At 42.8% G+C, this 18,222-nt stretch overlaps 1 protein-coding gene across 1 annotated transcript; it reads left to right on the top strand.

The window, feature by feature from the left end:
• Positions 1-5,266: 5,266 nt before the first annotated feature.
• LOC122935476 (heme-binding protein 2-like) lies at positions 5,267-16,986 on the top strand. The gene is made up of 4 exons (XM_044291242.1): positions 5,267-5,413; positions 11,796-11,925; positions 13,988-14,159; positions 16,759-16,986. The coding sequence occupies exons 1-4, from the start codon at positions 5,267-5,269 to the stop codon at positions 16,931-16,933; spliced, it is 624 nt and encodes a 207-aa protein (XP_044147177.1). The 3' UTR covers positions 16,934-16,986.
• The last annotated feature ends 1,236 nt before the right edge of the window (positions 16,987-18,222 follow it).

The following is an 18,222-nucleotide window of genomic DNA, read 5'->3' as shown; positions in this document are numbered from 1 at the left end:
GGGGAAGACTGTGATTCTGGTGGTGGTGGACCGTTTTAGCAAAATGGTGCATTTCATCCCTTTTCCTGGTTTGCCCAATGCTAAGACGCTGGCGCATGCATTTATTGATCACATTGTCAAATTGCACGGTATTCCTTCAGACATAGTCTCTGATAGGGGCACGCAGTTTGTTTCCAGATTCTGGAAGGCTTTCTGTTCTCGCTTGGGGTTCGGTTGTCATTTTCTTCTGCTTTCCACCCGCAGTCGAATGGCCAGACAGAGCGCGTCAATCAGAATATGGAGACATATCTGCGCTGTTTTGTGGTGGAGAATCAAGAGGATTGGTGTTCTTTTTTGTCCCTTGCTGAGTTTGCTTTAAATAACCGTCGTCAGGAGTCCTCTGATAAGTCGCCATTTTTTGGTGCATATGGGTTTCATCCGCAGTTTGGGACTTTCTCGGGAGAGGGGTCTTCTGGTTTACCTGATGAGGACAGATTCTCCTCGTCTTTGTCATCTATTTGGCAGAAGATTCAGGATAATCTAAAGAGCATGAGTGAGAGATATAAGTGTGTGGAGGATAAGAGACGTGTGCTTGGTCCGGACCTGAATGTTGGTGATCTGGTGTGGTTGTCTACCAAGAATATCAAATTGAAGGTTCCCTCCTGGAAGTTGGGTCCTAGGTTTATTGGGCCTTACAAAATCCTGTCTGTCATCAATCCTGTTGCCTACCGTCTTGATCTTCCTCAGACTTGGAAGATCCATAATGTTTTTCATAAGTCCTTATTGAAACCTTATGTTCAACCCATTGTACCCTCGCCTTTGCCTCCTCCTCCGATTATGGTTCATGGGAATCTTGAATTTCAGGTCTCTAGGATTGTGGATTCTCGTCTTGTCCGCGGTTCTCTTCAGTACCTTGTTCATTGGGAGGGTTATGGTCCTGAGGAGAGGATGTGGGTCCCAGTGACGGACATTAAGGCCTCTCGTCTCATCAGGGCTTTCCATAGGTCCCATCCTGAGAAGGTGGGCTCTGAGTGTCCGGAGTCCACTCGTAGAGGGAGGGGTACTGTCACAACCAGACAGCTGAGAAGCTCTGACAGAAGCCTTTCAGAACCTCCTCCTTGAGTTTTCTTTGTTGTGGTGTTCAGTTCCTCATCTCGTTAGCCTCTCTCAGCTGTCATGTAGTTGGACTGATTGCTTCCCTTTAAATTGCTCCCCATAATGCATTAGTGTGCGGTTTATACAGCTTCCTGGAGTGTGTGTGCATGCTGGTCCTATTTCCCAGTCTTCTACAAGTTAAGTGTTGTACATTCATTTGTGATTTTCTGTTTGCTGGATCCCAGGTGACCCTGACTCCCTCCGTGTCTAGTGTAGGGAGCTGGTGGTCGTGTCCCTTCACTATTGTAGGGTGTTCAGGTGCTATATAGTCGAGGTATGAGGATATGCGATCATCCACCATTGGGATTATTGCATAGGCTGAGCAGTAAGGGAGAGAGCCAGGTCTGATGCAGGGGTCTCCCTTTTTGTTCCTTAGTTTTGGATCTAGTGAGTCATATATTCATTTCGCATTGTCTTGTTTCCTGTACACCTTCCGTGACAGCTGGCTGTAGCTGCAAAACAGTGGCCTCTAGTGCCCGGAATGTCAAATGACAGTTTAAGTACAGACATTATGCAGAAATAGCTGTTTCACAATCTAACACCCTAATAATACTTTCCGTAATATATTTTATTAAGGCATTTTACATTTTTAATAGACTTTTCCCGCTATAAAGCTCACCTTTTCCTGTGTGGTTAAAATCTCAGCGGTGTATGGAGTACGGGCTCAACAGTTTATAAATGAGGCTGCAGCGTATGGAGTACGGGCAGGAGCACACATTGCTGCTCCTGCCTGTGCCCCCCCCCCCCCCAGAGGTTTACTAAATGCTGGCATAGCACATGTGTACCCTGTAACCATGTGCTATGCCAGAATTAGCTGAGAGGAGCAGTCTCCTGCCTGTACCTGCTTCGCTAAGCTAAAAGCTGGATTTTAAGGTGCACTTTAGTTACTGTTTAAATCAACGCCAGAAAGGCAGCTGACATAGATTTAAGCAAGTCGCATGGCCGGCGCCTCTACATAACTTAGGTGCATCAAGCACCAGCGCAGGGTTATTAAAATCAGCGTCTAAAACATTGATCTTAATAAATTACCCCACTGATTTATTAAAGGGGTTGTCCGGGTTCAGAGCTGAACCCGAACATACCCTTCTTTTTACCCCGGCAACCCCCCTGAGCCTAGCATCGGAGCATCTCATGCTCCGATGCGCTCCCGTGCCCTGCGCTAAATCGCGCAGGGTACGGGCTCTTTTGATTTCAATAACACACTGCCGGGGGTTAACTTCCGCCCGGCAGTGTGTTCGGTGACGTCACCGGCTCTGAGGGGCGGGCTTTAGCTCTGCCCTAGCCGTTTTACTGGCCCCCTAGCCGTTTTACTGGTTCCTGTCAGCCCCATGGAGAGCCCCGGTACGTCACCGAAACTCCTAAAAATGCCTTTGCCCTGTGCAATTTAGCGCAGGGCAAAGGAGAGCATCGGAGCATGAACTGCTCCGATGCTCCTGTCAGGGGGGCTGCCAGGGTGAAAATGGAGGGATGTCTGGGTTCAGCTCTGAACCCGGACAACCCCTTTAAGGGATAATAAATGAAGCGCAAATTAAAGACAAGTCTTGTCAATACACCTGTTTTCTTTTACGCTAAAAAGTCCGCTTTCACATGAGCTTACTGAAAACTGTCCGTATTCTGGCTCTGAATTAGTCCGCTTTCACTCAAGCGTATTTGCAATCCGTATATATGGCCTGGATTTTGTGTACCAGAAGCTGCTGCTAATGTTAATGAATAGGGCTATTCATGTGGGAGTATGATTTCTGTCAGTATGTAAAATCTGCAGCATTTCCGAGTTATTTGTTTCCAAATACGGCCATTACAGGTTATGGGAGTGCATCAAAAATGCAGGGAGGAAGGAATACGCATATCTATCCTCATGAAATACTGAAACAATACTAGAGACAATACTGATGATATATCATCTGGAATCCGTGCGTAAGCCTGGGCTAAACTGCGACTTTTTGTAGCGCGGCTGATTGATTTTAAATATTAAATGACAGCTGAAGTCCTAATTAGTGCTGAGCAAATTTATGGTTTCAAGTTCGGCATACAAGGTTCAGGTTTGGGTTATCTAAGAATTCTGTTATAGATTCCGCTATCACAGACTCTAAGTTATGGTCTGTGGTAGCGGAACCAGAACCTTATACGCCGAACTTTAAGCCACAAGTTCGCTCAACACTAGTTCTAATGAATGCGTTTAGTTGAATGCAATCTTGTGGACTGCAGCTGTCATTTAACGGTTAAAATCAACCAGTTGCACTACAAGCTACACTGTGGCATGTACAATATATCGCAGCACTGTCCTGCAACATTTTTTGTAATGATAGTCATACTGCGATGCAATCAAGTTTGTGTGTGAGTTGCACGCAGTCTCAGCATGTCGCAGTGCGACACTGCTGACTATATAAAATTTCATGTAACAAATGTTGTTGTGTAGCCAAGCCCTTAAGCTACAGCTACACGGTGACATGTGTAGTAATAATAACACCCTATATTGTGCTCCAGGTAATAATCCCTGTATAGTGTCCCCAGAAATAATAGAACTGCCCCTACAGTGCCACCCCAATAACAATGCCCCCCACACATAGTAATTGCCCACACACTGCCCCTACACAGTAATTTGCCCAACACTGCCCCCATATAGTAATTTGCCTCACACAGTACTTCCCCCCCACATAGTAATCTCTCCCATAATTGCTCCCACACAGTATCCCACCATAATATTTTTCACCCACATGTCCTCCTGTGTGCTCCCCATGTCGTCCCCCAAAGTTGGAACATAAAATAAAACTAAAAAACTAAAAGCTAATTACTCACCTGTGCTTGTAGAGGAGAGGAAGGCGAGCACACTTCACTGTGCTGCTGGGTCCAGGCTCAGGCATGCGCGATGACGTCATCACGCAAGCCTGCGTCAGGATTTCACTACTGCATAGGCCTCAGGCCTACTAAGCCTGAAGCCTATGACGGTGATCGGCGGAGGGGCAGGGAACTATGCACTCACGGGCCCTGCCGCAGTATGTGGGCATCAGCGCTCCAGCAATGAGCGCTTTTATCTGTATTGATGGAAGCGCTCATTGCTTCTGACAGCACCCCCCCCCCCCCAGGCACGCCACTGTATGTTGTCCCTTCACCTATTAATGTTTCCACCTAATGTTGTAAAATGACCAGTTAAATTTTCCATCAACTGGTAAAAAATCTTGTGCTGTCCTAGTCTATATCTGTAACTGGGAAAGTAGGCTCGGTGTGAGTGACTTATCAGAACTGGTGTGATGGAAATCTGGGTTAGTTGCCCATAGCAACCAATCAGACTCCACCTTTTATTTTTCATAGCGTCTTTGGACAATGAAATTTGGAATCTGACTGGCTGCTATGGGAAACTAAGCCAGTTTTGGTAAATCTCCCCCAGTATGGTTGCTACTGCACGTCTCTCTCTAGAACAGAGAATCTGCCTGTTACTGCAGTGGTGCTTGTACTCTGTGGCAGAAAGTCTAGGCAGATCTGGAGTCTGTGGAACCTCAATACTGCTGATTATGTGATGTCTATGACGATGAACACTTTTGGATCATTATCTTCAGAGTAATAGAAATCAGTTTAGTTTGTTGGAATACTTATTTGTCCTGATTCAAAATATCACTTGATATCTGGAAAATCCCTATTAGGCTCCATTCACACATCCACAATGCTGCGACGCAACCACGTTTGTGTGTGAGTTGCACGCAGTCTCAGCATGTCGCGGTGTGACACTGCTGACTATAAAAAATGTCATGTAACATATGTTATTGTGTAGCCGAGCCCTTAGGTTACAGCTACACGGCGACATGTGTCGTGCGAAATTCATATTGCATAAAAATTATTGTAATGATAATCTATGGTGTCGCACTGTGATATGTGACATACTGCGACTGCAACATGACAGTCACCAAAAATCCATCTAAGTTGGTTTTTTGTGCGACTGTCGCGTCACAGTTGCACTGCGACACTGAAGACTATCTTTACAATACATGTCACAATGTTGTTATACCCCTATTGTCGTGTAACAAATGTCGCCATGTAGTCCTAACCTTGCTGATTGGGAAAGTTAAACGAGTTCTCTGCTCCACCCATATCCACCTCCTATATCAGCAGCTGAGCTCCTCCACAGACACATCCAGACATGGAGATGAGGAGAAGACTTCTGCTGGGGCTGCTCTCTGTACTGGGGCTTGCAGTGCAAGCATCTGATGTCTCCACTCAGAATAAGTTGCCTCCATTTTGTGGCCATTATGATTGTCCAAAGTACCAGCTGGTGAAACAATATTATGTAAGTATGGGGAAGGGGCTGTGGGTGTAGTGGGGCAGATTTTATTATGTACTCTTTGTTCAGAGCTGGAGCCATGGCATGTCTAATGATTTATTGTTGTCAGTTGCATGCCTAGGGTGTTTGGCACCTGGGGTGGGTCATTTTGCTGGCACCCCCTGCCCCCCAATACTTGACCACATACCTCTTACATCCATGGACATATCCTGTCATGTAGACCTTCTTTCCTCTTCTCCTCTGTTAGACTGTCATGACAAATTCTTTCAGCCGCATCTTGTCTCTACAGAGTTTGTAACACAAATGTTAGATTTCTCAGTTTTTCCATCAACCTCCCCATCCTGGTGTCCCCACAGTGTCATCCTGCTGCCACCCCAATACTGTGCCTGTTGTGCCCCAGGTACTATACTGCTGAAAAAAATAGCGATTCCAGTAGACCTAATTGGGATCATTTATCAAACTGGTGTAATGTAGAACTGGATTTCCAAAAGAGCTGTCAAACATGAAAGGTGGAATCTGGCTGCTATGGGCAACTACGCCAGTTCTAATTTACACCAGTTTGATAAATTACCCCAAATGTCCCTATAGTGTCTACAGCAGCAATAATGTCCCCTAGAGTGCCCCCAGTAATAACACCCTATATTGTGCTCCAGGTAATACAGTGCCTCTACCATATAGTAACTTCCCCAACACTGCCCCCCCCATGTTGTCCCCCAAAGTTGGCACATAAAATAAAATAAAAAGCTAAATGTGCACTTGCAGAGGAGGAAGGTGTGCACACTTCACTGTGCTGCTGGGTCCTGGCACAGGCACGTGCAATGATGTCGTCATACACGTGCTGGTATTTCACTACTGCTTAGGCATCAGGCCTACTAGGCCTGAAGCCTATGGTGGTGATCGGTGGCGGGGCAGGGAACTATGCACTCCCATGCCCTGCCGCAGTATGTGGGCATCAGCGCTCCAGCAATGAGCGCTTCCATCTGTATTGATGGAAGTGCTCATTGCTTCTGGCACCTGGGGTTCTTTTCCGTGAACTGGTAAAAAAATCTTGTGCTGTTCTAGTCTATGTATCTAACTGGGAAAATAGGCTTGGTGGGAGCAACTTATCAGAAATGGTGCGATGGAAAACTGGGTTAGTTGCCCATAGCAACCAATCAGACTCCACCTTCTATTTTTCAGAGCTCCTTTGGAAAATGGAAGTTGGAATCTGACTGGCTGCTATGGGCATCTAAGCCAGTTTTGGTAACTCTACCCCAGTATGCTTGCTACTAAATGTCGGTGTGGCAGATCTCTCTAGAACAGAGATTCTGCCTGTTACTGCAGTAGTGCTTGTACTCTGTGGCAGAAAGTCTAGGCAGATCTGCTGTCCTGGAGTCTGTGGAACTTCAATTCTGATTATGTGATGTCTGACTATGTACACTTTTAGCTCATTTTATCTTCAGAGTAATAGAAATCAGTTTAGTTTGTTGGAATACTTATTTTTCCTGAATCTAAATATCACTTTATATCTGTAAAATCCCTATTGGGCTCCATTCACACGTCTGCAATTGTATGGACCTATTCACTCTCAATGGGGCAAGAATGAATGCGGACAGCGCACATTATCCGATTGCGGACAAGAATAGGCATTTCTATGGGGTTGCCAGCCGGGTGTATTGCGGATCCGCAATAAACTACGGACGTGTGAATGAACCCTAACTTTAGGTCAGAGTGAGATGAGCCTGTTCAATCCAGGAAACGTTATTTATTTTACTTACACTCCGTTTCAATAATGGTGGTTTTACTGTATCACCACTGGGGGTGAGGTAAGACTGTAGCATGTGGTGTTTTTAACACTGTGCTAGACCCCGCTGCCCCAGCTTCACAGTGAATCCAATTTTTCCTGAAATACAGTCCAGTTCAGTTACTTCTATTCACTCTACCCTAATGTAGAAATATAGGTGGTTGCCAAGCAATTAATGGGAACCTGTCACCAGGTCTTTACATATACCTATACACAGATGAACATGGACCTGCTCCCAAAGGCCAGATTCTAACAACTATAATTGTTCCAGAAAACATCTACTGCATCTCCCCTGACCCAAACTGGCTGCATGCTAACGTTTAGTGATGCAGTCTCTTCATGGGTTTATAATCACCTGATGGGACGTTCAGCTCGTGGTCAGTCTGGGAAATACAGAAACTATTTCTAGGGCTGGACAGTTGTGTGAATGTGTCCTAACTGTAGCAAACCCACAGAAGCAGCAGTCATTTACATGTACAGTGCAAATCGTGAAGGATTTAAGACATTAAATCCCTAATAAGCCAGCAGCGCTAGGTCCCTCTACTTCTCTGCCTGTCTCCAACAACCTCCTTTCCTCATCCCTTAATAGACTTTTGCGTAATTTAATGCTTCATTGAGCAGGCAGTCTATCTTCACTAAGATGAATCTGAACAGTGAATCCAGAGTTGAAGAGCTGGAGAGGATTTGAGAAATGCAAGAATCCTCCTCTGATGTAAATTATGGGTTTTCCCCAGTGCCTCCATAACAGCACTCACAGGAGGGTGTCCCCGCCCCCAGGACTGGAAACGTAGAAGCGTAGGGTTTTAAAAGGCCCCCTCCCCTTACCTAGTGTCTTTTTCCTGTCCTCAGGTGCATGTGGATGCTCCTTATGGAGTATCAGGAATGCTGTGACTGCCCAACTTCTCTATTTTCCCCAGTGTGGGAACGTCATTGCAGGGATGCATGGCCTCCCTCTCACATTCCTTGGTGTAAACCCTCATTTGCTAGGCAACCCTGGGCTTGCGGTTTCCCTGGAAGCAGGGGGAACACTCAGGATCTGACGCTAGTGTCACTTCCTGGGGCTTGGCCATTTGGATCCAGCGGGCGCTGGATGTTTAGGGTGGGAAGTTCAAATTAATTCCTGTCATGCTCTGATGTACTGTGCAGAATGCTTGCTCCTCTAGATGCTGCTGAGCCTGCCCACAAGCCTGGGGATCCTGCTATTTATTGCCCTCAGCCAGGTAAGTCTTCTCTCCTACCTGGTAGAGACTGATATATTTTCTTTGCTAAACATCACTTTTGTGATCTGGTGTAGGTGCTGGCCTCAATTTATTTGGCCCTATTAAATGTTAATTTGGGTCAGAGGCCAGCCGTGGGAGAAACTGGATGCAAAAAGTGCACCATATGAAGAAAATACTTTCACCTTTCTTCCTTGATACTATAAGTATTAAGGAAGAGTGCAGTGTTGGACTCTAGGTTAACTCCATCTGCCATGTGACATCCACTTCTCAAATCTTTAAATTCTGATTACAGTTCTGAATTGGATAAATAGGAAATTGTCAGGTATTGACCCTGACTCCGCGGACGACTGTTCTGGAAAACTGCTTTTTCTCCCTGAAGAAACAGACGGCCTTTTAAAAACTATTAGGGCAACTATTAATATAGAGTATGTTAGGCTTGCTCTAAGATCAAATGTGTCAGGGATTGGGGTAGAGTAAGAAAAGGGTTTTCCCTGTCCATAAAATCAAGACACTTATTACAGAGTGTGGAAAGATCCTAAAAAAAACTTCTATAACAAATTATATTAAAAGGAAATATCCCTTTTCAGAATCTGAGTCCAATTTATGGGATAAAACGCCCGTGATCGGGGGCCCACATTGAATAACAAAATAAAAAAACTTGCTCCCATTTGGGGATATGGGTCTATTACCAGACTCAATGGATTTAAAAAAAGTGAAGGTCTGCTAAAGAGCTTGTGGAAACAAATGGTCATGTTGCGTCTTGGTAATTTCACTATGAACAAGGTTCTTCCCCAAAAAGTAAAACAAAGCAATCTGGAATTGGAGATCTCTACACTAATCTGAAAGCCGGTTCTTCTGGTTCCAGAAGATCAACTTCACCGGGAATCTTATTCTCCAGTATTTCTAGTCTAGAAACCAATGTGAAGGGAGTAGACTATATAATAGCTGACTACCTGAGCCAAGAAATATTAAGAGGGAGAATTATCTTTAGACAGGTGAATATTCACGCAATTTTCTACAAAATTGTGATTGCCTGCCCTAGACCTGTTTGCTACCAGGAGCAACCGACAGGTGGAAGTCTTGTTCCCTCTCCACATAAACAGCCAACAATAGTGGATGCTTTCTCAACCATAGCCAAAAGTCCTGCTTTATGCCCTTCAGCCTGATCCAAAGGACCCTCATGAAGATGGCAGAAGAAAAGGCGTAAGTAGTATTCATAGTCCCTTTATGGCCAAGATCTTGGCTTGAGGAGAAGAAACCATCTGCAGAAGTGTTTTGGGCACTTCCAACAGTTCCAAACCTTTAAGGTCCTGTATTCCATCCCAGAGTGGCTGAACTCCACCTGACATCCTGGAGGTTGATGTCCGAAGACAGACGGGGTTGCCAGACGGAGTAATATTAACAATGTTCTAGGATGTATTTAAGAACCTGGAAAGACTTCCTTTTCAGACAATCAACTTTAATCAGATTCCATTAAAATATTATTATTTTTTTTTTGTACCAAGGACCTAGTAAGGGTCTAGCTGCCAGCAAATCAACTATTGCCAGAAGGACCAGAGAGGACTTATTTTTCTTATATCCAGAAAGCTCTGCAGCCTTCAACTGGGATAAAACCCCACTCTACCCATGCTGTCTCTACATCCAAGATAGACTACTTCTGTTTTCTTAGACCCGACTTGCAGAGCTGCTATGTGGGCAAACCCAATAACATTAACAATTATAAGGGTCCATTCACATGTCCGCATTTTGTGGCACAATTGCGGACCCATTTATTTATATGGGGCCGCACGATGTGCAGCCTGGATCCGGAAATGCAGCCTGGATCCGGAAATTTCTGTTCCCAAAAAAATGGTTTCCTATTCTTGTCCACAATCGTGGACAAGATTAGGCATATTCTATTATAGTGCAGGTGATGTGCGGTCTGCAAAACACATACAGATGTGGGAATGGACCATTAGCTGGACGTTCTCCATAATCAGGACTTGTCTCCTTGTCTGTAGAATTCTGTCAGCTGTTCCACCCTACAGTATTTCCTCTAAATCTTTGACTAACCATTTTCCCCGGCGCCTCCATAATGGCAATTACTCTTACTGGTATTTTTATTATTTTGCATGACTTCCATGTCCTTTCTCATTGACTGACTAAACCAGGTAAGGGGAGGAGGGCTTTTAAAATCCTATGCTTCTATGTGGTTTCCTGTCCTGGGGGCGGGGACACCCTCCTGTGAGCTCTGTTGTGGAGGCTATTTGGGGGACCAGTTACCAGTAGGAGTGTGGAGGAAGGGTTAAGGTGTGTGTGTGGAGATAGAGTAAAAGAATTCCGCAGCACATCCACGTAGTAGGAAAGTAAAAAAACTTTATTCACCAAGCATGCGACGTTTCCATCCTCTCAATGGGATTTTCCTCAAGCAGTGACATAGTGGGCAGTGCACTGTGCATATTTAAGCACAATCTCATAATTGAACAATCCATGGTTAAATTACATTCATTACAAGATATATATATATATATCTATATCTCTATTTTCATAATACAAGCAGTGCTAATAATATATTACTACAATCAGCTCCTATCACAGATTCATGTGCAGTGATATAGTGTAAATAATACCCCTAACCGATTTGACATACAATATACAAAGAAAATACTTTAATAACGATCATAATCAATTCAGGTGTCGATCCTATGAATAACTAGAGTGTGCAGGTGTACCTTCAGTAAAATTATCAAGATTGTAGAGGGGTCAATACCCATGGATGCCGGCGTCTCGGGCATGCCATTGCGCATGTCAAAAGGACCTCCTGGGACTTTCAAGGGTATTAACCCTTGCATTACTGTGTAGCCCTGCAATACTGTATTTGTCGGTGGCCTGCATACACCCCTGCAGTGCCACTGTTAACCCTCATCGTACCTTAGGGATAGTATTAGTCAGGTGGGCTGCTAATACACGTGTGTGTATTGAATAGTTAGTTTGTGGGTGGAATTTGGGAACATGTAGTTTAGGATTGTATATTTAGTGCTGTATTGTTAGTGTATTAGGTTTTAATAAATACCATAATATTTGTACCCTTTGTGTAGCATGTACTCATTAGCGGTAGTGAGTTGGTTAGGTGCATGCAGCTAGCATAGTGATTAGTGTAAAGTGTAGCGTTGTTGTTGTATAAATAGGCGGAGTCATCAATATACGGCTCCTCTTTATGAATATTAATTATCAATATTTACATAAATATTGGTGATTAATATTCCCCCTTTACAAGGAGTAATTAACCCTTTCCTATATCTGCCCTATATTAATTTATGCAAAATGAGAAGTAGTTGCTTGCCTTTTAATTGGCCAACCCATTTTCTTGCTTTCTTGTATCTTATCTGAACTCCCACATTTTCAGGACTTTGAACTTCGTCGGTATGAAGAAACTCATTGGGTGACTACTCCACTAGACAAGTACATTTTTGACATGGGGATGGTGACCAGCTTCAACCGTTTGTTTAAATACATCTCTGGAGACAATGCTGAAGGTACGTTGTCTGCTAACTTGCATATTGTGGGGCTCTGTTTTGTAACACTATTCGTGCCATCCAAATGATTGAAACCATGTTAGAACAAATTGGGTGACTGCTCTGATTTGCACAAAACCATTAGTTAAAAACCATCATAAGAAAAGGCACCCAGTGCTGTAAGGTGACAGCAGGGTATAACTAGTCTCTGGGACACCAAACTACTGTAAAACATTATGTAGATCCTGCAATTTCATGCTTAATCTATGCAACTTTTTGGGAACTTTTTGTTATTGCATCTTACTCATTCTGAGTAAAATCGCTTTCAATTGATCTTTAGTAAAACTTGATCTATTTCTATAAACAGCATTAAAGGGGTTCTCCAGTAATTAAGAAAATTAAAATGCTTAAATATTACTTTTTCATTAGATATAATGGCTTGTTTTATCTAGGGAGCAATCATTAGGAGAAACAATGGCTGCCGTCCTGTTAGTACTCACACAACCTGTCCAAATCCCACAGGAGGACTAGTTACTTCAGAACACTGAGGTGAAGAGCTGCCTCATCCTCCCCTCTGCTCGTCGGGGATTATGATCCTGACTACAGTTTAATATAATCTTCAGCTGAATCTATGTAGTAGTTTAGTTTATAAAGAGACATGAAGTACAGAGCAGGTTGATAGGACAGACTGGTAATAGAGACTGCATACAAGAATCTCCTCACGAGATTCAGCTAAAGTTCTTATAAGATGTATTCAGGATCATAATCCCTCACAAGTAGGAGAGGAGGATGAGGCAGCTCTTTACCTTAGTGTTGTGAAGTAACTTGTCCTCCCGTGTGATTAGGACTGATTTTGTTTCTCCTGATTTGACTTCCCCAGACAAAATGAGCCATTATAATGAGGTATTTGGGAATATATTTATAATTAAGTTATAAAGTGTTTTAATGTTAATTCCTGGAGAACCTCTTTAAGATTCTCTAATAGTGGGCTCTGAATTTTCACTGTTCCATCATGCAGCTCATCCTTATCTCTGATCTTAAACACTATAGCTAAATTATCTTCCTGATAAGAATGTGGCTTTAAGTGTTTGACCTTTTAGTAATTTAGAGATTAGGGTTATTAGATGAAAGTAGGATTCACAAAGCTAGACGGTTAAAGCTTTGGCAGCAGCTAAATATTTTTAATAAAGACCAATTAAAAGTGTTATCCTAAAATTAGTCAAATTTAATGACAAAATGCCCCTGAAGATGTATGGTACATAGCCTTAAGTGCTGGAATGTGTCTATTTAAAGATATGCCTATAACCTACACTAGAAAAACATCCAAAACCATGCTGGTGTCCTTTCTAAGGCTACTTTCACACTCTTTTGGTGCAGATCCGTCTTGTATCTGCACTGACGGATCTGCACCAATAATGCAAATGCTTGTATCCATTTATAACAGATCAATTTGCATTATTCATTAAAGTCTAAGTCAAAACGGATCCGTCCTGACTTACATTGAAAGTCAATGGGGGACGGATCTGTTTTCAATTGTACCATATTGTTTGAGTGAAAAAACGGATCCATCCCCATTGACTTGCATTGTAAGTCAAGACAGATCTGTTTGGCTCTGCATAGTCAGACAGTCAACAAAACACTGTAAGCTGTGTTTTAGTGACAGTCTGATTTAAAAAAAAAAAAAAAAAAAAAAATGCAAAATTGATGCATTCTGAATGGATCCTTATCCATTCAGAATGCATTCGGGCTTAACTGATTCGTTTTGGGCCACTTGTGAGAGCCTTGAAACAGATCTCGCAGGTGGCCCCAGAAACGCCAGTGTGAAAGTAGCCTAACACTGGTCCTCACATAAATGAAGTCTGGCCTCGTGCTTACTTGAGGCAACCTTTTACTTTGTAACAAAAGCATGAGAACTGTATTGCCAAACCTTACTACTGAATGGCAATGGGTAATGTACATAAAATACCTCCTTCATACAAGAGGTACTGAGCTTTAGCTGTCCAGTGAAGGGTTGTCGACTGTTAATGCATGTTCTATTCAGTGTCTGAAATGTCTCACTTCTCAGTTTGCTTCCTTTCCATAGGGCTGAAGATGAGTATGACAGTACCTGTGGTAATGGATTTGCCACTGGAACTACCATCAACTAAGAATGCCACAATGTCCTTCTATGTGCTACATGCTGTGGAGAATCCTCCAAGACCTACAGACCCTGAAGTTTACCTGGATACATATCCTGCAGCTTCTGTATATGTCAAGTAAGTCACTACTGGTTCAGATCATGGTCCATTTTGTTCTATTGCAACAAGTAATAAAAAAAAACTAATGCCTACATATTACAGGAGAAATGTGAATATCATAATTGTGCTTAAAAGGATAGTCTTAAGTCATACCGTTGGGATGTGTCAACATCTCAGACCTTGCAAATGGCTGAACTTGCAAGGTGAAGCGCTGTAGAAGACCCCCCACGTGAGTGTGTGTGTGTGTGTGTATATATATATATATATATATATATATATAATTTTTTTTTATTTTTTTTTTTATTGGTCAAATGGTGGGGCAAGTTTATTACTACTGTCTAAAAGGAACATTTTAACCCCAAAAAATGTTATGGTGGTGTTAGGCTACTTTCACACTAGCGTTCGATCGGATCCGCTCATATTAATGCAGACAGCGGCTCCGTTCAGAACGGATCCGTCTGCATTATAATTTGAAAAATTTTCTAAGTGTGAAAGTAGCCTGAGCGGATCCGTTCAGACTTTACATTGAAAGTCAATGGGGGACGGATCCGCTTGAAGATTGAGCCATATGGTGTCATCTTCAAGCGGATCCGTCCCCATTGACTTCCATTATAAGTCGGAACGGATCCGCACAGCCAGGCGGACACCCGAACGCTGCTTGCAGCGGTTGGGTGTCCGCTCACGGAGCGGAGGCTGAGCGCTGGCAGGCGGATGCATTCTCAGTGGATTCCGCCTCCACTGAGAATGCATTAGGGCCATCATGCTTCTGATGCAATTGCAAGGTCCTGATGGTTGCCATGACAACCGGGGGCTCTGCCAAAGGCAGGTTCTAATCGGGTCAAATGTTAGTGAGGCCTGTTTCACATTTGTGTTGGACACATCTGGCTGGATCCAAGGCTGCCGGAATGCTGTGCAGCCAAATTAACTATATTGATGACTGGCAGAGATCTGGCCATGACCTGGAAAGTATGCTGAGAATAGGCGCTGTTTCGGCCAGGTATCTGTTAGCATCTGGCAATGCAAGATCCAGATATCTCTGGCAGGCTGTTCGCTGCCAGGAATGTCTGACATAAATGTGAAACGAGCCTAAAACTGACCGTACAATCCACTGCAATAGATGATTGGATTGTTAGTCCTCCAAGTTGAATTTAAAGCAGTTTTTACTTTTGTCTTAAGTTTAAACTGGCCCATATTTTTCCCATATCCACTCGGCTAAAATTGTTTAAGAAAATGACAAAATAAACTACACAACTGTTATCACCACATCTGTAACAGCAAACTACTACTGAACTGCTGTTTGTCACTTCACTTACCAAAAGGTATAAAAAGTGATCAGTTATGTCCCCAAAATTGTCAATAAAATCTACAGCCCATCCCACAAAACGCATAACCATTATATTAACAGAAAATAGAAATGTATGGATGTTAGTATATGGCAATGCAGAATACAACATGTATTTTTATGCTAGGGACATGTGACCAAAAAATCCAATGGTAAATTCCATTGTGGTTTTTGGTGTTTCCGCCACATGTACTGTAGGCAGTTTTTGTGGTTGGGGGGGGAGCCAGAAAATGCCCTTGTTTAAAAAAAGCGGCAAAATCCTCCGTATAAACTGGCATGCTACAGTTTTCAAATACTGCAGCTCTTCTGCTAGATTCTTACACAGCATGTGCATGGCAACTCAAATTGGCTTCCATGTTGCTGGTACTGTACAACTCTGCAGACTTGCCGCACATAAATCAGCAGCAAAATGGTAATGTGCGAACCCAGCCTTAATGTGATTTTGATGCAAATGTAAAACATGAGAAACTAGACAAATCTGGTATTGTCATAATTTGGATCAACCTACAGAATAGATATAATGTACTGTATGGGGAACCCCATAAACTGATTGCCCGTTTCACCTCCCAACAATAAAAGGCTGTCCAAAAAAGTACCAAACTACACTTTGTCCTAAAAAAAAAAAATTACACAGCTCAGTCAAAAGTTGTGGCCCGTAATACCATTACAACAAATTCCATGTTACAAAGTTCATATGCTTCCTCCCTTCTGAGCACTGCAGTTTGACCACATATGGTCATGTGAAAAATGTGTTGCTTTTAGACACTTAGTAACACACCTACAGGATGGCTTGGTCCACCCTCCTAGAAAGAAGAGCTGCAGCATGGTTTTTTAAAAAGATGTAAGGCCAAAAAATTACACTTAAATGCTAATAAAAAAAAAAGCTTGTCCTGAGTTTCCACTATTCAAATGCATGGCTAACAATGTAACTGCCCCTGGACGCAGGCTTTAGACGCAGGTGTAGATCTGTCTTATTGAGTTGGAGGTATGTCCAGAGCAAGGATACATCAGTAACTCTGAAAAGCTAAGTTTAAGGGGAGACTCATCAAACTGGTGTAAAGTAGAATTGGCTTGGTTGCCCATGGCAACCATCATATTACTTTTCCAAGTAGGTTAAAAATGAAAGGTGGATTCTGGTTGCTATGGACTATTGCGACAGTTCTACTTCACACCAGTTTGATAAATCTTCCCCCTTCCCCCCCCCCCCCCCCCAGTGCATACTATATATGTCCATTTTCCTTCTGTTGGATATTCATGTGAACTTTCCATTCTTAGGTCTTTTGGAGGATATGCCGTAGATGAAGCATATGCTGAGCAAGCTAAAGCCCTAGCAGAGAGCCTGAGGATCCTTGGTCTGCAGTTTGATGATACATACTTCATACGTGCTGGCTACAATTCTCCTTTTGACTTTTTCAACCGCCACAATGAAGTGTGGTACATGGCAAAGTAAACTCCTCCTCTCGGCAAGGGGATTTCATCATCCTTCTGCTGCTCTTCACTGAATGTGATCCTCATACCACCTTGTAATATCAAAGGAAAAGCTATTAAATGGCGCATGGAGGTTAACCTGCAAAACAAATGTAACTGACTTTACAGCATTAAAGTGTTATCTGTATGTTGTGGCTCTTGACTTATCTTCCTGTTTGGCTTTGTTTATTGATAAAAGCATAGATTTTTGGTGGGGGGGCTGTTGTGAATAACATAACATCAAGATGTAGCATATATATAAAGTAGCAAATCTGCAGTTCTTTCAGAAATCTACACATGTAGTAGCTCTGGGGAAACGCTTCAAATCCCGGAGTAAGGTCTTGCACATATGTGATGTCAATGGCAGTGAGGTGCCTCCCTTCAAAACCCTACAGGTCAGTGCTCCTCTAATACCCTCCATGATTCTGGCGCTTCTGCATGAGTAAGACTAGGAAGCAGATTCTCCTATACTTTGTGTGCAGTAGATGGGGCAGTCTTCATCCACAATCTCTAAGAGAACAGCAAACCAGACTCGCTGTGTGCAGAGGGAAGTCTAAACAAGACTAGCAGATACAACTGAGTGGCCAGAAATTGTTCCTTATGTAAACACTGTACTGTTGCACTTTAACCACTTCAACCCCGCTAGCTGAAACACCCTTAATGACCAGACCACTTTTTACAATTCTGCACTACACTACTTTCACAGTTTATTGCTTGGTCATGCAACTTGCCACCCAAATATATTTTACCTCCTTTTCTTCTCGCTAATAGAGCTTTCATTTGGTGGTATCTCATTGCTGCTGAAATTTTTTTTACTTTTTTTTTATTAATCAAAATGTAACAATTTTTGCAAAAAAAGACATTTCACTTTCAGTTGTAATTTTTTTTTTTTTTTTTTTAAGACATCCATATATACATTTTTCACTAAATTAATTGTTCTACATGTCTTTGAAAAAAAAAGTTTGGGTAAAAGTTATAGCGTTTACAAACTATGGTACAAAAAATGTGAATTTCCGCTTTTTGAAGCAGCTCTGACTCTCTGAGCACCTGTCATGTTTCCTGAGGTTCTACAATGCCCAGACAGTACAAACACCCCACAAATGACCCCATTTCGGAAAGTAGACACCCTAAGGTATTCGCTGATAGGCATAGTGAGTTCATGTCACAAGTTAGCGGAAATTTTTTTTATTTTATTTTTTCCTTGCAATGTCTCATTCCACTAACTTGTGACAAAATAAAAACTTCCATGAACTCGCTATGCCCATCATGAAA

Source organism: Bufo gargarizans, chromosome 4, assembly GCF_014858855.1.
Source record: "Bufo gargarizans isolate SCDJY-AF-19 chromosome 4, ASM1485885v1, whole genome shotgun sequence".
Classification (NCBI taxonomy): domain Eukaryota; kingdom Metazoa; phylum Chordata; class Amphibia; order Anura; family Bufonidae; genus Bufo; species Bufo gargarizans.
The sequence above is the reverse complement of the archived record's forward strand: the minus strand, read 5'-3'. Positions and strand labels throughout refer to the sequence as shown.

Excerpts from the sequence above, each read along its gene's own strand:
- LOC122935476 (XM_044291242.1), top strand. The coding sequence starts at position 5,267 with ATGGAGATGAGGAGAAGACTTCTGCTGGGGCTGCTCTCTGTACTGGGG. Across the intron at positions 5,414-11,795 it reads AGCTGGTGAAACAATATTAT|GACTTTGAACTTCGTCGGTA; the intron begins GTAAGTATGGGG and ends CCACATTTTCAG. Across the intron at positions 14,160-16,758 it reads GCAGCTTCTGTATATGTCAA|GTCTTTTGGAGGATATGCCG; the intron begins GTAAGTCACTAC and ends TTCCATTCTTAG.